The sequence below is a fragment of the Microchirus variegatus genome, assembly GCF_963457635.1.
Source record: "Microchirus variegatus genome assembly, chromosome: 1".
Taxonomy (NCBI): Eukaryota; Metazoa; Chordata; class Actinopteri; order Pleuronectiformes; family Soleidae; genus Microchirus; species Microchirus variegatus.
The window spans coordinates 39,834,982-39,855,267 of NC_139802.1; the positions used below are offsets into that span (position 1 = coordinate 39,834,982).

General features: G+C 44.5%; 1 protein-coding gene across 1 annotated transcript; it reads left to right on the forward strand.

The window, feature by feature from the left end:
* Positions 1-229: 229 nt before the first annotated feature.
* On the forward strand, positions 230-17,957 carry lhfpl2a (LHFPL tetraspan subfamily member 2a). The gene is made up of 3 exons (XM_083892045.1): positions 230-299; positions 5,960-6,630; positions 17,637-17,957. Exons 2-3 carry the CDS (start codon positions 6,210-6,212, stop codon positions 17,891-17,893), a joined length of 678 nt encoding a protein of 225 aa, XP_083748171.1. The 5' UTR covers positions 230-299; positions 5,960-6,209; the 3' UTR covers positions 17,894-17,957.
* Positions 17,958-20,286: the final 2,329 nt, after the last annotated feature.

A 20,286-nucleotide genomic window follows, 5' to 3' on the forward strand; every position in this document is an offset into this window, starting at 1 on the left:
AGAGAGAGACACACAGAGAGAGAGAGGGGAGGGAGCTCCAGCTCTTGTTGTTTTAACCCAGATTCAGAATTGAAATATGGCCACCATGTGGACCCTCTCAAGAAGTGTGTGGTTCCAGTGTGGGGCCCGGGCCAATCAGAGGAGACCGTGGCGGATCCAGGAGGAGGGCCTGCAGGGGAGGGTCTGTGAGTCAGAGTCTGAGAGAGGCATTAGAGTGTGAGTGAGCAGTGGAGGAGAGTCGAGGCAGAGAAGTCACATCTCCAGCAGAGCTGGACTATCCACCGGGCCAATGGAGACAGGTTGGACCACTATTGTCTTATTTTTTTCTTGCATTCATTTCCACTCTGAGGCAGACCTCGCTGGTATGAGGTGTCAGCTGTGTTCCTGATGTAATGGGGTATAAATATTATGCTGTAGGTGCTAATCACAACCTCCTTGTAGCGTCACAGAGCTCCAGGATGCTGAGCAGATGTGCAGACGTGTTCGGGGAAGACGGGTTTTCTTTGCTGCTGTGGAAAAAAATCGGGAAATTTGCACCGACTCTGTTGTTATCGATGGCTGTTATTACATCTAAAGTCTGCAATTTTCCGAAAGTAATGACAAGGCTGGGGGTTCGTTCTGTCCTTCGGCGCTATGAAATGACCAACAAAAAATGAACGCTATTCTTTAGATGTTCTTGTTAAACTGTGCGCGATTGTCACTGATCCGGTGTTATTTTTCTTCTTCCATATGGTTTCGTCTTAATCTCGGAGCTGTTATTAGACAAGGAAGCGTTCTTGGACCGAGTGTTTGAGTGTTTCTCTGTGACCAATCGCCTCCTGAATTCCCCCTCCGTAGCTGCAGGGGCTTCTCATTCAAACGGATCCTCGCAGATTATAAAGCACGGGCTTTGTTTTAGATTGCTTTGCTGTGGGGGTCACAAAGGTCAACGTGGTGTGGCCTGAAAAAGTAGGGCATATCAGTCGGACACTTTGATGACTTGTCACTTTGATAGTGTTTGGATACGTGGGATGTAAAAGTTCATGTTTGAACTGTTCGAATTTGAAACTGCATTTGCAGTAGTACTCATTAGGATCCAGCAGAGGGTGTTTAACCGTCTGTAATATTATAAATTAAATGGTGAATATCCATCAGATTGACAGACTTGTGTTTCTGGCAGATAATATATTAAGTTAAGTTTGGCCGTTCGCCTTGACTCTCAATTCCATGTTTTAACGCGGTTTTATTTAAAAGCTGCCGGAGCTTCCTCCTGTTGTCAGTGATTTCCAGTTCAGGGAGTGGAGCCCTTTACCACAGTGAGTTAGCGCGTTGTCTGATGTCCTCCAAGTATGTTGACATATAAAGTCTCCATGGTGACATGGTGTGACTCCACCTGTGTCTGAAGATATGTCGATTGTTTTCCTGTCAGGAGGGTTGTGTCGAAAGGTGTTCTTTGCACTTCTACGTCTGTGATAAGAAAAAAAGGCTGAGTGGGCACTCGAGCTCTTGACAGATCTATGGGAATGGCAGGTTTATTTATTCATTGTTATTGATATTGATTTATAGATCTCTTCTCAGAGGACAAATCGTACAGACCGGTAATTATTTGGCTTTTCCCCCCCGTTTCTTCTACGAAACGGTTTCGGTTTCAACCTGACTCGTGAAAGAGTTTGCCATGAAATTTAGTACAGCAATTCATGTACTAGTGGATTTTTTTTTTTACTATTAAACTCTGGATTAATCAGATTCCTGACCTCTTGAAATTGAATTTTCTGTTCCGTCTCGACAATTATCGGTCATATTATCATTAAGTATGATGCCCAGAGGATGGATTGCCACAAAATTGAGTTACTTCGTTGTCCTTGTTATCCTCCTGCCATTCGGTTTTGTGCGTTAACTCTCCACATCTATTGTAGATTGAATGGTAACATGATTATCCATTCCATTTCCTTGAACATCACAATTGCTGAGATGGCAGGGATGGCTGAAAGTTTGTGCACACACACTGGGGATTAGCGTTGAAGGGGTTCAAGGGGGTGATGGGTGCTGGTAATCTGAGGGCCGTAAACTCATGTGTATGTAAACCGAGACTCGAATAATCCTCGGTTACTCGGGGAGTATAAAGGACGCCATAAATCCATCTCAAGCTTCACGCATACAAAACGACCAGGGGCCTCGCTCTATCTTGGGAAACTTCTGTTCGTGATATGGGCTCAGTTGTGTCCGTCCAGGAACAGGCGTCTGGACGTTTGCCGCGACAAACACCGGGAGCATTAATAACAGGGAGAGCGCACATGTCCAGACTTGCGTCGGATCGAATGACCCACATTCAAACCCGCGCGATGCAAACGGACTGCAGCAAGGGAGCGAGGTTAAAGGTTAAGTGTCCTGGTCTCTCCGCAAAAGCTTCGCATCTCCCGCATGTGGTTCGAATCGTTTGAGCCGCAAAACGATATTCCTGTCAGTGAGGAATTAGCCTTCGCTACGCGCCGGCGACATGTTTGACCTTAAAACTTTAGACTGCCCCGTGCTTCGTGCCTGCAAAGCCGTTTGTCTTAAACCCTAACGTCAAACATCAGTCTTGTCAAAGGACCTCTGGGATTTCAGCAACCACCCGCAACGTCAACGGTCTTTGTGTGAGTGAGAAGGAGGGGAGGAGGTTTTTCCAGTCCAGAAGAGCTCGGCGAGCGAATGTGTGTCTGCATCTGTGCCTGCATCTGTTCATCGTGAGGCAAACGAGAACGAGAACTTCGCTTGTGGTGATTTCACAAAATCAATTTTTGCTCCAAATCGACAGCGGCGGCTGTCCGTGCCTGTTCTTATGACCTCATCTAGGCTGCAACGGCCCAAACGTACTCCGCGTTGGAGACAAACAATACACTCGCACACATGGTCAGTTTCTCCACTGGAAAAGATGAAGCAGAGGCGGGGAAAAAAAAAAAAAAGAGAGCCCGTTGTTGATATCTCGACAGGATGACAAAGATCAAAGTTTGTATAACGCTACTCACTGGGATGTGCCCGCAAAGGGACGTCTGTCTCAACCCAGAGGCGCAGCTTGTGAACAGGCAGGGCAGGCAACTGCTTGGGGCCCCGAGCAGATAGGGGGGCCCCCGACACTCGGAGCCTGAGGGCTGTTTTTACTGAAATGTGCAGTAACCTGAAGTTGTCGGGTTTTTTTACTCACTTTCTACATGTTTTTGTTCAGTTATTTACACTATTATGTTGTTCTACATATTTATATTGTTTTATAATGTGGGTTATTTACAGTGTAATGTATTTTTTTTACTAAGTTTATATAGTTTTTTTAAAAGCTATTTACAGTATTTTGTTGTTCTTTACATTTATATTTTCGCATACTTTTTAATTACAAGGTTTTTCCACGTTATTTCATTCATTTCGGAAAAAAAAAATCGTTGGTGTCAGATTATTTATAACATAATAGTGATGAACACTGTTTGGAAGGAAGGGGCCCCCTGGGAATTTTTGCTTAGGGCCCCTACAGACTCTAGAATCGCCTCTGTCTCAACGCGCACCGAGGCCCTGAGTGATGGGAACATCACGGTGCAGGCGGCACACGTGTCAACTGCCGCGCTGCCAAACACTGGTTGGAGAATGACTTACAGAGACACCCAAGAGACAGCAGGGGAAACCAGAGCAGGAGGGGAGAAAAAAAAAAAGAAATGAGTCAAAGAAAAGAAACAACTGTCAGCTGTGGCCCAGAGCTGTATTTATAACATGGCCTGCATGTGTGTTTTAATCTTCTCTGGATATGCACCGCCTCTCTGTTTCTCAGACATGCACTCAAGTCTGGACATTTTCCCTTGATATTATTTGCAGGGGTCCTGCATGTGATAATAGAAATGTCCGCAAAAGTTGCCCCAGACTATTTTCTTAAAACTTCTCCAGCCAAGTGTCTTTTGTTAAAATTCTGACCCAAGTGAGCTCATTCACAGTCCTGCCTCCTCAAACCAGGCACTGCACTCTGAGAAATAAAAGTGCTAAGTAGAACCATATAAGGTTCTTCGGCTTGTCCTCGTAGGAGAACCCTTTTTGGCTCCAGGTCGAAAAGGTTCCACCAAGAACCCTTTTGAAACCCTTTATTCAGAAAAAGGGGCTTTAAAGGGTTCTCTGGATCAAAATGGTTCTTACTGGAACCATTAGTGTTACCAAGAACCCTTGAAAAACCCTTTCCCATAGAAAGAGTTTTTCAGAAGCAAATGCTTCCAGGTAGAACCTCAGCCCTTGTAGAAGGACCCTTTTGGAACCCTTATTTCTAAGAGTGTACTGATAGTGTACTGTGTAGTGATACTAGGTATCTGGCGATCTGTTGGTACAAGGACCCAGATAAAGCGGTAGAAGATGGATTGAATATCGCAATAACACACTTAGAACAGACTGTAAATGAAAGACCATAACAAAAATGTGTGATATTTATATCTTTATTATTATTATTATTATTCATTACATTATAGTGTATAAGAGCAGAATAATTGATTTGCAGTTGGTACATAATGTTTTCAAATCTCCGGTTGTGGCTATGTGGTAAAATGCATCAGTGCAAATGTGGAAAAGCGTAATTGTTTAAACGATGCAACATTGCACTTAATGGAATGTTAACAGTAGATAACTCAAGGTGGTAATATTGATATCAAAGGTCCCATATTATGCAAAATCAACTTTTTAATAATTTAAATCCTTATATTTGGGACTCTGGAGGTCCTATCAGTCGGCAAAGTGTGAAAAAAGATGACTCACTCATGTTTTTGTGGTCCTCCTCAGTCTAAGTACAGGAGATGAAACACGTGATGTTGACTTCCGCACTCACTGGGATGTCAAAATGCGCCAGATTTCTGGAATTGTTGTCTCGCGGAGCTCCGCGTTGTCCGTAAAAAAAAACGCGAGAGTGCTGGCGAGGGCAACGGTATCCGAAAACTGGAATTCCGCAAAAAAGTTCTATTCTTGGCACCGCAGCGCAGAGTTCTACACAGTGGATACATGTTATATATGACGGCAATGTGCCTGCTAGAGCCTGCAAATGATCACTTTTCCAAATGCTAAATGCTGTTAGCTCCCAGTAGCCTCTGTGACTGATGTCATTTCCTGTCCTGTTAAGTTTCGTTTTTACCAAGTTTAACTTAGCTAAATAGTGTATAATATGCGACCTTTAAGAAAAAATAGTACTGATCCGTGTCTACCAGGCATCCACGCAGATGTTTTCCAGATTTCATATCGTGAAAATGTCAAATGTGTGTTCTGAAGCTTTTACGACTGCCTGAAATCTGCCTGCCTGTGTTATCTATTTACTTTACAGAATTCTGTTTCCCGTAAGTAAAGAGAGTTCCTCAGGTCAGACGATTGAGATTGTGGATTCATTGACACGTTTATCTTTAAGATTAGCTGGTGATTCAAAGGAGCATTTCGCAGTGTTTTCCTTCAGTTTACAATCGGGAAAATGACCTTTTTTTTACGAACCGCCGCTTCCTCCATGCAGTGTCACTCTGTAGTGCAGCGACTAAAGTCACTGAGGTTATCGGCGGTCACACGACAGGCGGGCGGACGTCGTGTTATCAACCGTTTTGCTGACCCCCTGGGGTCAGCTGTGTGGGGCCGCGAGGCCTCCGGCTTGTTTTTCTCTCTCCGTCTGCATCCGCTTCTCGTTCTTCTGTTTCCAAATCTATTTCTGTCAAGACTTACACGTACGGTGAAATCATTTCTTCTTATTATATATAGGACGTGTCATTTATGAAGATGCAGTACAATGAGCGTCCTGATTTACAAATCCTGGAACATAAACACACTTGGAAGCTGAAGAGGCACACTTCAAACGCACGAGAACTCATTCACCACCTCCCTTTTCCACCCCTCACTTTCTGCTTATTCCGAGGGGGGCAAAAATCACCTCAGTGCTTTATCTGTGCACATTTTATACGTGCAATAAAAGCACTCACGCTGTTTCCGTCTCTCTGTTTTATCTCCTTAGGTGTGTCTGATGTGACGCCAGCGGGCTGGCTCAGGGAGAAGGACTTCAGTACAATGTAGACGCCTGATAAAAGAAGAAGAGGAAGAACAGACGACGACACGAGGAGGGCGAGCTCAGGGAGGAGGACGAACGACAACCAGCAGTCCAACCGTCGACGCGATCCGTCTGGGTACGCCAGCGCCGCCTACCCCCTCTGCCCCGCGACGCCATCGCTCCGTCTTGACGGCCGCCCCTCGCGCTCGCCGTCAGCATGTGCCATGTGATCGTCACCTGCCGCTCCATGCTGTGGACTCTGCTGAGCATCGTGGCGGCGTTCGGCGAGCTCATCGCCTTCATGAGCACCGACTGGCTGGTGGGATTCCCCCGCACGCCGGACGCCGTCTTCGGCCCCCATGGGGCCACCGCGGCCGGGGAGGCCTACAGGCCCACGTTGGGCATCTACGGCCGCTGCATAAAACTGCCCCACCTGCACCGCGGGGTCCTGTGCGGGCCGTACGCCGTGCACTTCGGGGAGATCGCCAGCGGGTTCTGGCAGGCCACGTCCATCTTTTTGGCGGCGGGGATCCTGCTGCTGTGCGCCGTGGCGTTCATCTCGGTCTTCACCATGTGCTTCCAGAGCATCATGAAGAAGAGCATCTTCAACGTATGTGGATTGCTGCAAGGGATCGCAGGTGAGACTTTCGGATCGTTGATGGTGAAGCGGTATCAGAAACCGGGTTTGATCTTACTAAGAAAGCAATTAAAATACAATTTACCTCATTAGATACTCAAATAAATGCAGATTTCTACCGATTTTGGTTATTTTGTTGGTGCACAACTCAACAAAATGACATTAGTTTCTTTAGTTTGTGATATTTAAAGGTGCCATATGTAAGAATGTGGCCGAAAACGGTTACTACATTGAAATTCAAAATACAGAGGTCTTTTAGGTTTTGTTTTCTGACCTAACTGGCAACCCGTGGTTGCTCGGCAGCTGAGACTCTACTGACTGCAATGATTGGTAGACGGCGGTAGGTGGCGCCACATGCCAAAACATGATTTCAAAACATAAAAACGATTTGCAGTCCGTAAAATATTTTTTTTAATGCAAATATTTTGTCTGTACTGTTGTTGTTGGTGAGTTCAGTTTGTTATATGAACATTATTCCTGAGTCTCTGTGACATATTAGGAGGATTTTATGGCCAGTTGCCTTAGATTTATCACAATATGCACCACGGGTTGCCAGTTGGGTCAGAAAACGAAACCTAAAAGACCTCGGTATTTTGGATTTGAATGTAGTAATGTAGTGTTTTTGGCCACATTCTTACACATGGCACCTTTAATGCAGAAACGTTACATCATCCTATAGTTTTTGACCAGAAGATGTGAGTGATGGGTTCTCACCATTTATTTATTTAATTTAAACATTTTACCAACTTGATTCAGATTATCGTGAACATTTCCAACAGTGATTTAAAATCAAACCACACACACAGTAACATTTTATTTATTGTTCTGTTTCGTATGCTGTACTTCCAGGTCACAAATGTGGCAAAAAGTCAGTTTATACAACTAAACTTAGGGATTTTTTTTTTTTTTTTTTTTACACTTCCAATATATAATATTGTTGTTGTTTATTAATAATAAGAATAAAAGAAGAAGAAGAAAAACTTTATGTACTAGAAAAGAACACTAGAATTGGTACGGTACACAAAAAAATGCTTAGTTGTAAGATTGAGAAGTGCCTGGTACACTTCAACACTGAATATAGACTTAAAATATTGTTGTTTTTTTTTAACTGTAATGAAATGTTAAAACAGTGTTTGACAGCTACAGCAGTCGCAGTTCTTCTCCGGCCTCGACATGAAAGACTTTGGCCGTGTAATCATGAGGACAAAGGTTTTCCCAAGTCTAAATCTGGTCATAAAAAAACAAAAAACTCTCATTGTTTCTGTTTATTCCTGTAAGCGAATCCACCCTTTTATAAAAGGTAAATGAAAAGTTCCGAGCTCTCGGGGCTGAACGCGTTCATTATGAGCGCGCCACAACTCCTGCGGCTGGAATCGTGTGTGTGTGTAGTTTGATTGCTGTGGAGCAAAAACTAAACACCGGCTGAGCTGTCACACACACGCCGCGCTTCCTGTGTGCCGTCGCCTCAGTATTTCACGCTTTGGTCAGTTTCGGGTTTTTCTTGACCTAGTCGTCCACGCATGCGTATCTGAGTTTAAGTATGGAGGAGGGGGTGGGGGGCGTGTGTGTGTGTGTGTGTGTGTCTGAGGCCAAATCATGGGCCGCTCTGACTCACTGTGGTGAATTATGGAAGGGAGGAGGCCATGAGATCAGCCCTGCTGAACCTCTCTTGTTATTTTTTTTCCTCCTCTCTCCACAGACTGTAGCTCTCAGCTCTGTCTCTGGTGATTATGGGGCTCTCCTCCCCCCCCACACAGTTGTTTATTTGGTGTGGGCCCAAACAGAGAAAAAAAAAAAAAAAAGGTGGGCGCGTGGTGAAAACAGCTCAGTGCAGCTGACCCTGAGTCATGGCTCCGATCCGTTTCACCGGCGAACGATAGCGCGTACGTGCGTGTGACGGTTTTATCGATGATAATCTGTAATAATCTGTATACGCTCCGCTCTTCATAGTAAAGAATCTGACCCAGTGTGTACACTTACTGTGGGGCGTCATGGTGCGAGTCAGTGAGCACGACTCCTCAAAGGCAGTGTTGGATTGGAGTATTGTTTTTCATGTCAATGCGATGAAGTATTTTTAATTTGCCGGGACACAGGCAGACATTCCTCATTGCTTATTTCACACTTAAAAACTGTCTCTGCAACATTTCAACCAGACTGACTCAAGGGCTGTTTGGGTTTTTAAAGGAGTAAGCCACAGAAGAGCCACACTCTTTGAAATAAGGGTTCCAAAAGGGTCCTTCTACAAGGGCTGAGGTTCTGCCTGGAGCCATTTGCTTTCCCAAAGATAGGGTTTTTCAAGGGTTCTTGGTAACACTCATGGTTTTCAGTAAGAACCATCTCAATCCAGAGAACCCTTTATAACCCCTTTCCTGAATAAACGGTTTTAAAAGGGTTCTTGGTGGAACAATCCAAAAGGCTTCCAGGTGGAGCCTTTATAGAAAGGTTCTACCTGGAGCCAAAAAGGGTTCTCCTATGAGGACAAGCCGAAGAACCTTAAATGGTTGCACTTTTATTTGTAAGAGTGTACTGAAACTAGTGATTGAGGCCATGTGTTAGGGTTAGGGTTCGAGAAAGGGTTTTTCCAAGGGTTCTTGGTAACACTAATGGTTCCAGTAAGAACCATTTTGATCCAGAGAACCCTTTAAAACCCCTTTTAGTTTGCATGTTCTCCCCGTGTGTCCGGGTTCTCCGACTTCCTCCCACAGTCCAAAAACATGCAGATTAGGGGGATTAGGTAAATTGGTCACTCTAAATTGACTGCGTTTATCGTCCTATGTTAGCTGAGATTGGCACATCACCCCCCGCGATGTCCTCTGGTGGAGGATAAACAGGTAGATAGTATGGATGGATGGACGTACGGACACTCTAACTTGACTGTAGGTGTGAATGAGTGAGTGACTGGTTGTTTGTCTCTATATGTGGCCCTGTGATGGACTGGTCCAGGGTGTACCACGCCAATAGCTGGTGATACATGGTCACATTTCCTTGCCGCTTCAATTCATTAGTGTCGTAATATTTAGTGGTGGAATGATGTAGTTGGGCCCACGGTTGGTGTAGTGGTTAGCGCTCTCGCCTTTGCAGCAAGAAGACCCGGGTTCCCTGGGTTGGAGCCCCGGTTGGAACAAGGGCCTTTCTGCAAGGAGTTTGCATGTTCTCCCCATGTGTGTGGGATTTCTCCGGTCCATCCATCCATCCATCCAGTACGCCAGCTTCCATGCCCAGACCTCCCTCTCGCAGGACACTTCCTCCAGCTCTTCCGGGGGGACCCCAAGGCGTTCCCAGGCCAGCCGAGCGATGTAGTCACTCCAACGTGTCCTGGGTCTTCCTCTGGGTCTCCTCCCGGTGGGACATGCCCGGAACACCTCCCGAGGGAGGCGTCCACGGGGCATCCGATACAGATGCCCGAGCCACTTCATCTGGCTCCTTTCGATGTGGAGGGGCAGCGTCTTGACCGTTGGCGTGTGAGTGAATGGTTGCTTGTCTCTATGTGTGGCCCTGCGATGGACTGGCGTACCCCGCCTATCGTCCTATGTCGGCTGAGATAGGCACAGCAACCCCCCCCGTGACCCTCCGGTGGAGGATAAAGCAGTAGATGATGGATGGAGGATCTAGTTTCCTCATTAGTCCACACATCCCTCCTGTATCTGCTGTTTCAATGTGCAGAGAAACAGGCTGATGGAGACGCTCTCAGTGTCGTGACATCGAGATCCTGCTGTTTACCAAGAAGCAATGAAAGTGAGGAAACGCACCGCTGAGTCTCCTCATTGTCCAGAGGAGGAGGAGGATGAGGATGAGGAAGAGGAAAGGGGGGCGAGAGGAGCATGAAACGGCTGAGGAGGCGGTAGAGTTTCCTTCTGGAGCGAAAAAAAAGGCTGATAACTCTTTAAACTGCAGGAAGAGATCAGTCCTGTCAGGAGGACGCCTGTGTGACATCCAACAGTGTCGGTGCTCTGTTGTTCCGCCAGCATGAATCATGCATCAGGCATTTTGCCGACCTGTCTCTCCTCTGTGAATGATATCACTCTCGCTGATATCCAGCAGCAGCAGCAGCGGCATAGCACCGATTCTCTGCTAATCATTATTTCCACAGTGTGCGCCGCCGCCGACCCCTCTGGTAATGAGAAAACTGGAGCCAGATGGGCAGATGTTGGGGGGTGGGGGGAGCGATTGACCTCAGATGAGAGGAGCGCGATGACGTTGCCAGAGATTTTCACATCGTTGCTCTGGAGTTTCTCCAAACCCCCGAGACCCCGGTCTCCACATACACTGATGTCACTCGTTCTTTTTTAACCGTCAGACACTCTTGTCCCCAGTGACACACTTTTTACGATTAAAAGTGGCGTCCATGGGTGTTTTTTCTCTTCAGATTTCAGCGGAGGGTAAATCCATTCATGTCTTTACGCAATCAAATGACTAAAACAGTCTCTTCTACTGAGGGTCAGTTGAGTAAACTCCAGTTAAAGGCCCCCGAAGGCTTCTTTAAGCGCCAGTCGGACGACCTGTGAGGGAATTCTCCGTCCATTTTCACTCGTTTTCTCATTCCCATTGAAAAGGATTAGAGACGGGACTGCAAACAAACTGGGCCCGTAAAGCTGTCTCTCTAGTTCGTGTGCGTTTGGTGTCTAATGCTTTTATTAGCCGCTATAAACTTTCCCTCCAGCCGTGAGTCACAGACCTCATCACAGGTTTAACTGCTGACCGTGACTTAAAGCTCCAGCGTGGAAGTCGGGAAGGAAAATAACAACACCTTTACAGGAATTTGAGCAGAGTTACGGTTTCGGCGATGACTCCGACTCTTGTGTTGCGCAAAAAGGGGGAAAACAGAGTCACTGATAGATGCACGATAGTCATATTTACCAACTGGATATGGAGCTGTGACTCATTTCATACAGTGGTTACACAACATGTACACAATTTATCGTGTAATATCCCCTCACATAAATAATATACAATAATATGATTTTGTTGTGCACTGTGATAAAAACACTCAAAATGAATTGATGGTAGGGAATTTCCATCATAGGGATATTCGTGAATTGAGAAATGTTTTATTTATGTGAGTGACTTAGAAATGCTGTCTCACTCGTCAACATACAGCACCAGTGATCTATCTCCGAGTGCCAAAATAAGGAATTTACATTTTTCCAGTCAATTTCACCACCTCATGATTGAAGGTTTTCCCCCTTTTAGTTTTTACACAAAAAATGTGTTGTTGTTTTTTGTAGCATTACCACAGTTTAATAGGGAAATGTGATGTGTGTCTTTTTTGGTAAAACTCTAAATGGGACGGCCTTGAGGTCTCCTCCTGGAAGGACATGCTTGAAAACACCTCAACTGGCTCCTCACGACTGTATATTGAAGCATATTTTGCTAATTATCACGCAACGGAATTATCAATTGCCCCATGTCTACTTGCAGGTGTGTGCCATATATTCAGATTCTTAATTCTCACTCGTGCAGTGCCCGTAGGAAGTATGTATTCCTATCGTGGGAGCTGAAGATGATTTTTCAGTTATGGTAATGCACGATAAGGAACGTAAAGGCTAACATAATAACTGGCGTGGCTGACGGTCACAACAGCAAGCTGCGCAAATGCTAATAGAAAATGAAAACATTTGCGTTGTGCCTAATGAGGTTAGCACTACGCTAATGCAAATTGTAGCCTCGGTAACTTACCTTTGGAAACAGGTTAGCCGCAAAGTAGTAGCATGCTAATGCTAAATAAATATGTGCTCGCGTATTGGTGAATGGACACCGACTTCGTCGTGTTCTGCGGTGAACCGTGTGAAAATGTCTCACCCGCCGTGAGGAGAGCCGGTTCACTCCCACCTCCCCGCTCCAGACAGCGCAGCTACTGCTGATGAGCCGCTGCCTGCCTGGTGTAGCGTGATAAATCAATGAAAATTCCTCCAAAAACCTTGAAAATGAAGGATGCACACCATCGGGCCATGCTCAACCCATTTTCAAAGTCTTAGGGCGATCGGACTCCGGTCAGCGAGATATGCCGAATGTCCTGCCTCCTGCAGTAACGACCCTAGCGTGGATATTTCAGATGTTCTCCTCCTGTTAGCAACCGGCCACATAAGAATCTGAACTCCTGTGTCGAGATTTAACAAGTTGACCGGCGCCATGTTGAGGTTTTGTATCTGCAAGTTTACAGACATCACCTGCAACCAGGTTCCTACTGGATAATAAGTGAGAAGGAGACTCATTTTCCCATTGACTTCTATTCAAACTTCAGCAAAAACTACTTGCGTACATTTTTCAACCAGTGTCGTCGCCTCCTGGTGGCTCTTTTAGTATATTTCTACTACCTGGTTTGCCCCAAGCTACATAGCTTTTTTTTCTTCCATTTCGAATTGCTAGAGAAAGAGAGAGGTGAGACTATGAGATCATCTTTTTCCCAAAGTAGTTTATTGGTTGTCTACGCTTTGAGATTTCAGAGTTCCCACAGTGCCCTTCCCGTGTGGACGAAATGCCGATAACTCTTCGTGTGGACAGCCCTGATGTCCACAGTTTATAGTCTGACCCGAACGATATATATGCCTCTGCGTTCCTCATACGTCAGCAAACAGCAAACTTCGGAAATTTTTTCCGCCGCTCTATTTTCTGGACATTTCACGTCCGTGAAAAATATAGCTTTTGTCACGGATGATGTGAAAAGTCTGGCACGCTGTGTGCGCTCGGATGAAAAGTCCAAAGTCATTATGACTCATGCTTCCAACGGTCTCTGAACTGTTGTCAATATTTCACTCGGACGCACGAAACCTGTTCTTGAACCGTGTGCGAGACGGGAGTTTGTTTGTTCTGCTGTAGTTTAGAAACAAATTAATATATTTTTAATCAAAACACATGGACCTGGTTGCCAGGTTCACATCCATAGTGTTGTTCCTTATTGTTTCATGTCGCTGCTTCGCTGCGAAAAACCCCCCCCGTCTCTTTCTCTTCTCTTCTCGTGTGGAGAGCCCAGGATTGTACGTGGCCAATCCTCTTCAGATTTTTTTTTCCTGGAAAGGAGAACGGTGGCCAGATTTCCTGGAGCAGAGTGCAGACATGCTGTGCTGTGTTACAAGGTGGAGGCCAGAGAAAGAGGGAGAAGGGGGGGAGGGAGGAAGGGGTTTGGTGGCAGGGGAGTCGCAATCAGAAATAGATAGAAATAGATTTATGTTGGAGAATTGACAGTTCGGTTTGGAAGTTAACGGAGACTTGCAGAGGGGGAATAGTGAGACTGGAAGGGTGGAGTGCAGTGGGATATTAGGTCAGAGGGCCTTAGGTCCTGTGTGTGTGTGTGTGTGGGGTGGGCGGGAGGTGGGGGAGTCCTAGTAGGGGAGCACTTGGGAATTAAAACCATACCTTCAATCCATCACTGAAGCCAGTCTGGACGTCAGTGCAATGCAGCAACATGTGGAAAGAATTTATGACCTACTTTTCATTTCCTCGTTGAAGACGATATTGGGTGCTCCGAGAGCAAGAGAATGGGAGGAGAAAGGGAGGAAGCGGAGAGGCAGAGATTCAGGAGGCGAATGAAAGGAGAGAGGTTCACCTCCACGAAGCAAACCTGTCTACCGTCGAGGGTGAAAACATCGAGTCTGAAATTCTCCTCATCTCCTGTCTGCTTGCTTTATTACCTGTAATTTTATTACTGGACGTGTTTCCTGCTCAGCTCTGATTGGTCACAGACTGATCCACATCCATGGGAGGAAATGTAGTGCAGGGACAGCAAACCAGGGTATTGGAGAAATGCATTTGTTGAATTCTCAAAGGCCTTAAAAAGGAGACGGAACCTCAGCATCTTCAGCTCTGCCACCCCCAGGGCCGTCTCCTGTCTTTTAGACCGGGGCCACTGTCTCCAAGCCATACACCATAGCTGGCCTTTAAAGGTCCCATATTATACCCTATTTCTCCAAGTTAACCTAGTTCCCTGGTGTCCTAATGAACATGTCTGTGACATGCTTTGGTCAAAATACCATAAGGATGAAGCACCACAGCAGTTCAATCACCCTGCCAAAACAGCCCTGTTCAGAACGCTCCGTTTAGTAGCATCTCTTTAGGTCCACCTTAAAAAAAAAAAGTAAAACGAAACTTAAGGGACAAGAAATTACATCAGCCACAGAGGCTACTGGGAGCTAACAGCAGTTAGCATTTGGAAAAGTGATCATTTGCAGGCTCTAGCAGGCACATTGCCGTCATATATAACATGTGTCCACTGGACAGATAAATCCTCTGAGGCTGGAAGTTTGTGTAGAACTCTGTGCTGCACTTTTTCGTGGATTTCCGGTTTTCGGATGCCGTTGCCCTCGCTAGCACTATCGTGTTTTTTTACAGACAAAGTGGAGCTCCGCGAGACAACAATTCCAAGGATTTTGCGAATTGTGACGTCCCAGTGAGCGCGGACGACAAAATCGCGTGTTTTATCTCCTGTACTTAGACTGAGGAGGACCACAAAAACATGAGTGAGTCATCTTTTTTCACACTGATAGGACCTCCAGAATCCCAAATATAAGGATTTAAACGATTAAAAAGTTGATTTTGCATAATATCAGACCTTTAAATGAATAAAAAAATCTCTTTTCAAATTTGCTGCCACTTATTTTGGGTCCAGGTTTGGGATGAGCTGTTATGATACTAAGTACTTTACAGTCAGTGTGACAGGATGGTGATTTAATTGAAGTCAGCACGGCCGTAGAAGTGAGTCACCATTTCAACAAGAAGTGACCCCCCCCCCCCGTCCTTTCACCAAGACACAGGACGCTGCAGGGTCGACCTCGGCCTGGTCTGGGGGGGAAGGCGGCGGCGTTTCTTTGCGTACCTTTTCCTGTTGTTCTCTTCTCTCGCCGACATCACGGGAACACGTGCCAACCTTTGTGCTCGCAGTTTGCTGAACTTTTGAAGTTTTTCGTTTGCTGTGATGATCTTCGCTCACATTTCAGACAGTCGTCAGGAAATTGTTTCTGCATGGTGTAACTATTTTTCAGCCTGATGGGATGCTTTGAATGCCAGGATGGCACCGTGACAGGAAATGTTTTTTCTTTCTGCTGCAGTCATCATTTACAGATGCAGCCTGAACAAGTTTGAGTGATTGGGGTTTGGTTTCTTTTTGTGTTTGTGACAATGGTGACATCAGTTGGTCAGTCTTTCACATTTTCTTTTTGGATTTGCCTCAAAAGTACTGGCAAGTGAAATGAAAAGTGTAATTAATTATTTATTTCCAGAGGAGGACCGCTTCAGAGTTTTTCTTTGAACTAGTGCAGTGCCCGTAGGACAGTCACAACAGCTAGCTACGCTAATGCTAATTGAAAATTAAAACATTTGCGTTGTGCCTAATGAGGTTGCGCAGTGTTTGTTTTATGTTAGCCCTACGCTAATGCTAATCAAAAATTAAAACATTTGCGTTGTGCCTAATGAGGTCGCACAGTGTTTGTATTATGTTTGCCCTAAGCTAATGCTAATCGAAAATTTAAACATTTGCGTTGTGCCTAATGAGGTCACGCAGTGTTTGTATTATGTTTGCCCTACGCTAATGCTGATCGAAAATTAAAACATTTGTGTTGTGCATAAAATGCTAATCGTAGCCTCGCTAGCTTACGTTTGGCAAGATATACTTGCTTTCACACTGCTTTTCAGACGCTTTGATGTCACGATCCTCCACAGCAAAACTCAATAGCATCGCTGTCTTGTGGATCGAAGGCCAAGCTGCACTCACAGTTCCCTCTGCTGGATCACACAGTCATCACTTTAGATGGTCTGGTGCACATCTAGGCTGTATTTTTTGACCTCAGATGGGTTTTCAGGAGTTTGACTGCCCTCCGATTTGTAACAGTTATCTGAATTGTGAATAAAAAGTTTGTTTTGAAGAGAATGTGACGCCGCATTGACCTTTGCTGCAGCGCCACACTCGGGAACAATGGTATTTTTTTGTTTTTTGGCTGCACGAATAGGAACCAAACCCTGTTTAGTTTCACTGTAAACACCTACTGTCCAATTCCGATTCAAATCTTACTCTGTTTATGTCTGAAACCTAACATACATTTCAAACAATTGTTTTCATTGTTTGATAATATTTTCCTGGAGAGGTCTTGAGGGTGAGGTTTTGTTGAATTGAGTAACAGTGTTATGAAGGTCGAAAAGACTGAACTGTAGTTGAAATCGTTGCCGGATGTTTTTTTTTCCGAGACAAATGAAAAATCGACATCACAATCAGCCACCGTTTGTTGTTTTGTGCAAACTCGTCTTTCATGCGTTTCCATGGTAACTTTCGAGCTACAGCTCTGCAAATAGAACGTCATCTCAAGTTTGATAAACAAATGCTGACCATTTAGAACAAACAGGGATATGAGGCATGGTGACGAGTTTGAGAATAATATACTGTAGGAAACATTAAGAGCAGGGACTTGTGTACAAGTCCTGGATTTGGTAAATCCACCTGCTACAGTGTTTCCTCAGTTAGATTTTTTTTGTCTGTATTTCTGACAGTTTAAAGTTTTGATGTTGCAGTTTAGTTGAGGTTTTTGTCAAATTTTGGACCAAAAATTTTTTTTTTTCAAATTTTGGACCAAAAAATTTTTTTTTTCAAATTTTGGACGTCATAGGACAGTAAAACTTTTTGTCAAATTTTGGACCAATAATGTTTTTTCCCAAAAATTTTGAAAATTTTGTACAACATAGTATAGTATGACGTTTTTGTCAATTTTGGACCAAAAAAAAAAGTTTTCAAAAAATTGTCAAATTTTGGACAACAAAGTATAGTATGATGTTTTTGTCACATTTTGGACCAAAAATATGATTTCAAAAAAAGGTCAAACTTTGGACAATTTTTTATTTTTTTTTTAATTGTTAACTTTTGGACGACAGTACAGTATGACATTTTTGTCAAAAAATAATTTTGAAAAGTCTTCCAAATGGACGTTTATTGTAGGGTGTCATGTACTGAGGAGCCTCTAGGTGCTGCTGTGCGCAAACTCAAGCGACCGTCAGTTCAAATCCTGCTTCCTGTCTCCCTTCTCGTAGGTCTGTTTCTGATCCTGGGTCTGATGTTGTATCCCGCTGGCTGGGGTTCAGACAAGGTGCAGCTGTACTGCGGCCTCGACGCCGCTCCGTACCGAGCCGGGCTCTGCTCCATGGGCTGGGCCTTCTACACGGCCATGGGCGGCACCGTGCTCACCTTCGTCTGCGCCGTCTTCTCCGCGCAGGCCGAGATCGCCACGTCCAGCGACAAGGTCCAGGAGGAGATCGAGGAGGGGAAGAGCCTGATCTGCCTCCTCTGAGGCCTCAGATACTGCAGTCCTGTGGAGAGAAAAAAGAAGAAGAAGAAGAAGATGAAAAGAGGCCAATAACCTTCCCCGCTGCCTCTCGTGTCTTTTCCCTTGAGGCGCAGCTTGTGAAATGGAGGCCCCTGAATTTGTTTACCACTAAAACTGACTCTCATTGTGTCTTTGTTTTGTGTTTTTACGTGGGAGAAACCTTCAAGTGCCAATTTTTGTCTTTCTGCCACTAGAGGTGCTGTGTATGCTATTGTATTCATGTGTGGCCACGTGGCCTCAGGCTTCGTCCGTCGCCACGTGCTCTGTAAATAAGTGTGATTATATATATATATTTTGTACATAGTTACGATCACAGAATAATGATGGTTGGCTTGATCCAAGCTGGGCTGATGAAGTCACTCTTGCCTTAGAAATGAAAAAATGAAAAAAAAAAAAATGGGAATCACACACACACACACACACTGGCGTTACCGTCGCCAGACCTCGACTTGTTTGCCACGTTGTGAGTATTAGCTCAACAAGGGAACCACTACACAGTCAGAATAAACTACTCGCAGAATCAAACGGTCTTCAGCTCAGTGTGGACGTCCTGTTAAAAGCTTACAGAATGTACCGTTTGCAGACCCTTGAAAATGTATCAGCCACAACACAGACTGCACATCGTTTGTCCTCTGCTTTTTTTTCCCTTTTAAGCTGAGAGCGATGACCTGTGAAGGGGTCGTCCTGGTCGTCCTGGTCGTCGATCCAGCAGAACTTTTCCTGCGGTCGCTGCACAAAGACACGGACGCATAGATGAAGAAATTGCTGTCACGAGTCGACGTCTGGTTTCAGGGAGGCTGCGTAAAGATGATGTCCGATCGTGTTCTCATTTGTTTTCTGCCAAATGAATAAAGAATAAAGAGAAATCGGGGGAGGGAAAAAAGAAACTTGTTTTCGTTGTTTTTTTATTCTCCCACACTGAACTGTGAAACGTTGAGTGTTGGACGTAGCATCCAGTTCTATGCTCAGGCCTCGGTTTGGCCTCAGGTGGGGGTGGTGGTGGGGGAGTGCATTTTCCATCCAGTGGGAGATCAATTTTTCCACTGATGCAGAAATGAACTTGCCTTGTGTCGAGTACATCACTAAGGAGGTACGTCTTGAGTATTTCCACTACTTTTCAGTTGTAAACATGGACGGATTATGAGACAGTGGGACCCTGGGGAAGACGTGGAAAAGTCCCCCCCCCCACTCGCCCAAAACAGCCATAGTATAGTATGACATTTTTGTCAAATTTTGGACTAAAAAAAATTTCATAAAATTGTCAAATTTTGGAAGACACAGTGTAGTATGACGTTTTTGTTAAATTTTGGACAGAAAAAAAAAAGTCAAAAAAAATTCAAATTTTGGAGGACCGCATAATGTGACGTTTTTGTAAAATTTTGGACCCAAAATTATGTATTCAAAAAAATTGTCAAATTTTGGACGACATGACATTTTTTTTTATGTCTGATCCTTTTGTTGTCTCTTTGGTGGTTTTTGTGTTGTCGTCGTTTTGTACCCCACCGGTCGCACTATGTCGGCTGAGATTGGCGCAGCGTCCCCCTGCGACCCTCATGTGGAGGATACAGTGGTAGAAGATGGATGGACGTTGTTTTGTGTCTACTTGGTGGTTGTTGTGTCTTTTTCTGACCATTTTGTGTCTTTATGTTTGTTTTGTGTGTCTTTGTGGTTGTTTTGCATCTTTTTCTGTGTGCTATTCTAATCATTTTGTGTGTTAGTCTGATCATACTTTCTCTTTGTGCCTGATTTGTGCGTCTTTTGTCGACTTTAGTGTGCCATTCTTATCATTTTGTGCATTATTCTGATCATACTTTCTCTTTGTGCATGATTTGTGTCTTTTTTGTAGTTTTGTGCGCTATACTTTCTCTTTGTGCATGATTTGTGTCTTTTTTTGTAGTTTTGTGTGCTATTCTAATAATTTTGTGCGTTATTCTAATCATTTTGTGTGTTATTCTGATCATACTTTCTCTTTGTGCTTGTTTTGTGTCTTTTTTGTACTTCAGTGTGTGAGTCTAATCATTTTGTGCCTTATTCTGATTATACTTTCTCTTTGTGCTTGATTTGTGTTTTTTTGTAGTTTTGCGTGCTATTCTAATCATTTTGTGCGTTATTCTGATCATACTTTCTCTTTGTGCATGATTTGTGTGTCTTTTTGGTTCTTCAGTGTGTGATTCTAATCATTTTGTGTGTTATTCTGATCATACTTTCTCTTTGTGCTTGTTTTCCGGTCTTTTTTGTAGTTTTGTGTGCTATTCTTATGTTGTGTGTTATTTCTGATCATACTTTCTCTTTGTGCGTGGTTTGTGTGTCTTTTTTGTACTTTTGTGTACTTGAAGGATTTTAAAATGTTGTATTGC

Coding starts and splice junctions, on each gene's coding strand:
- lhfpl2a (XM_083892045.1), top strand. CDS start 6,210: ATGTGCCATGTGATCGTCACCTGCCGCTCCATGCTGTGGACTCTGCTG. Junction 6,631..17,636: donor ATTGCTGCAAGGGATCGCAG/GTGAGACTTTCG, acceptor CCCTTCTCGTAG/GTCTGTTTCTGATCCTGGGT.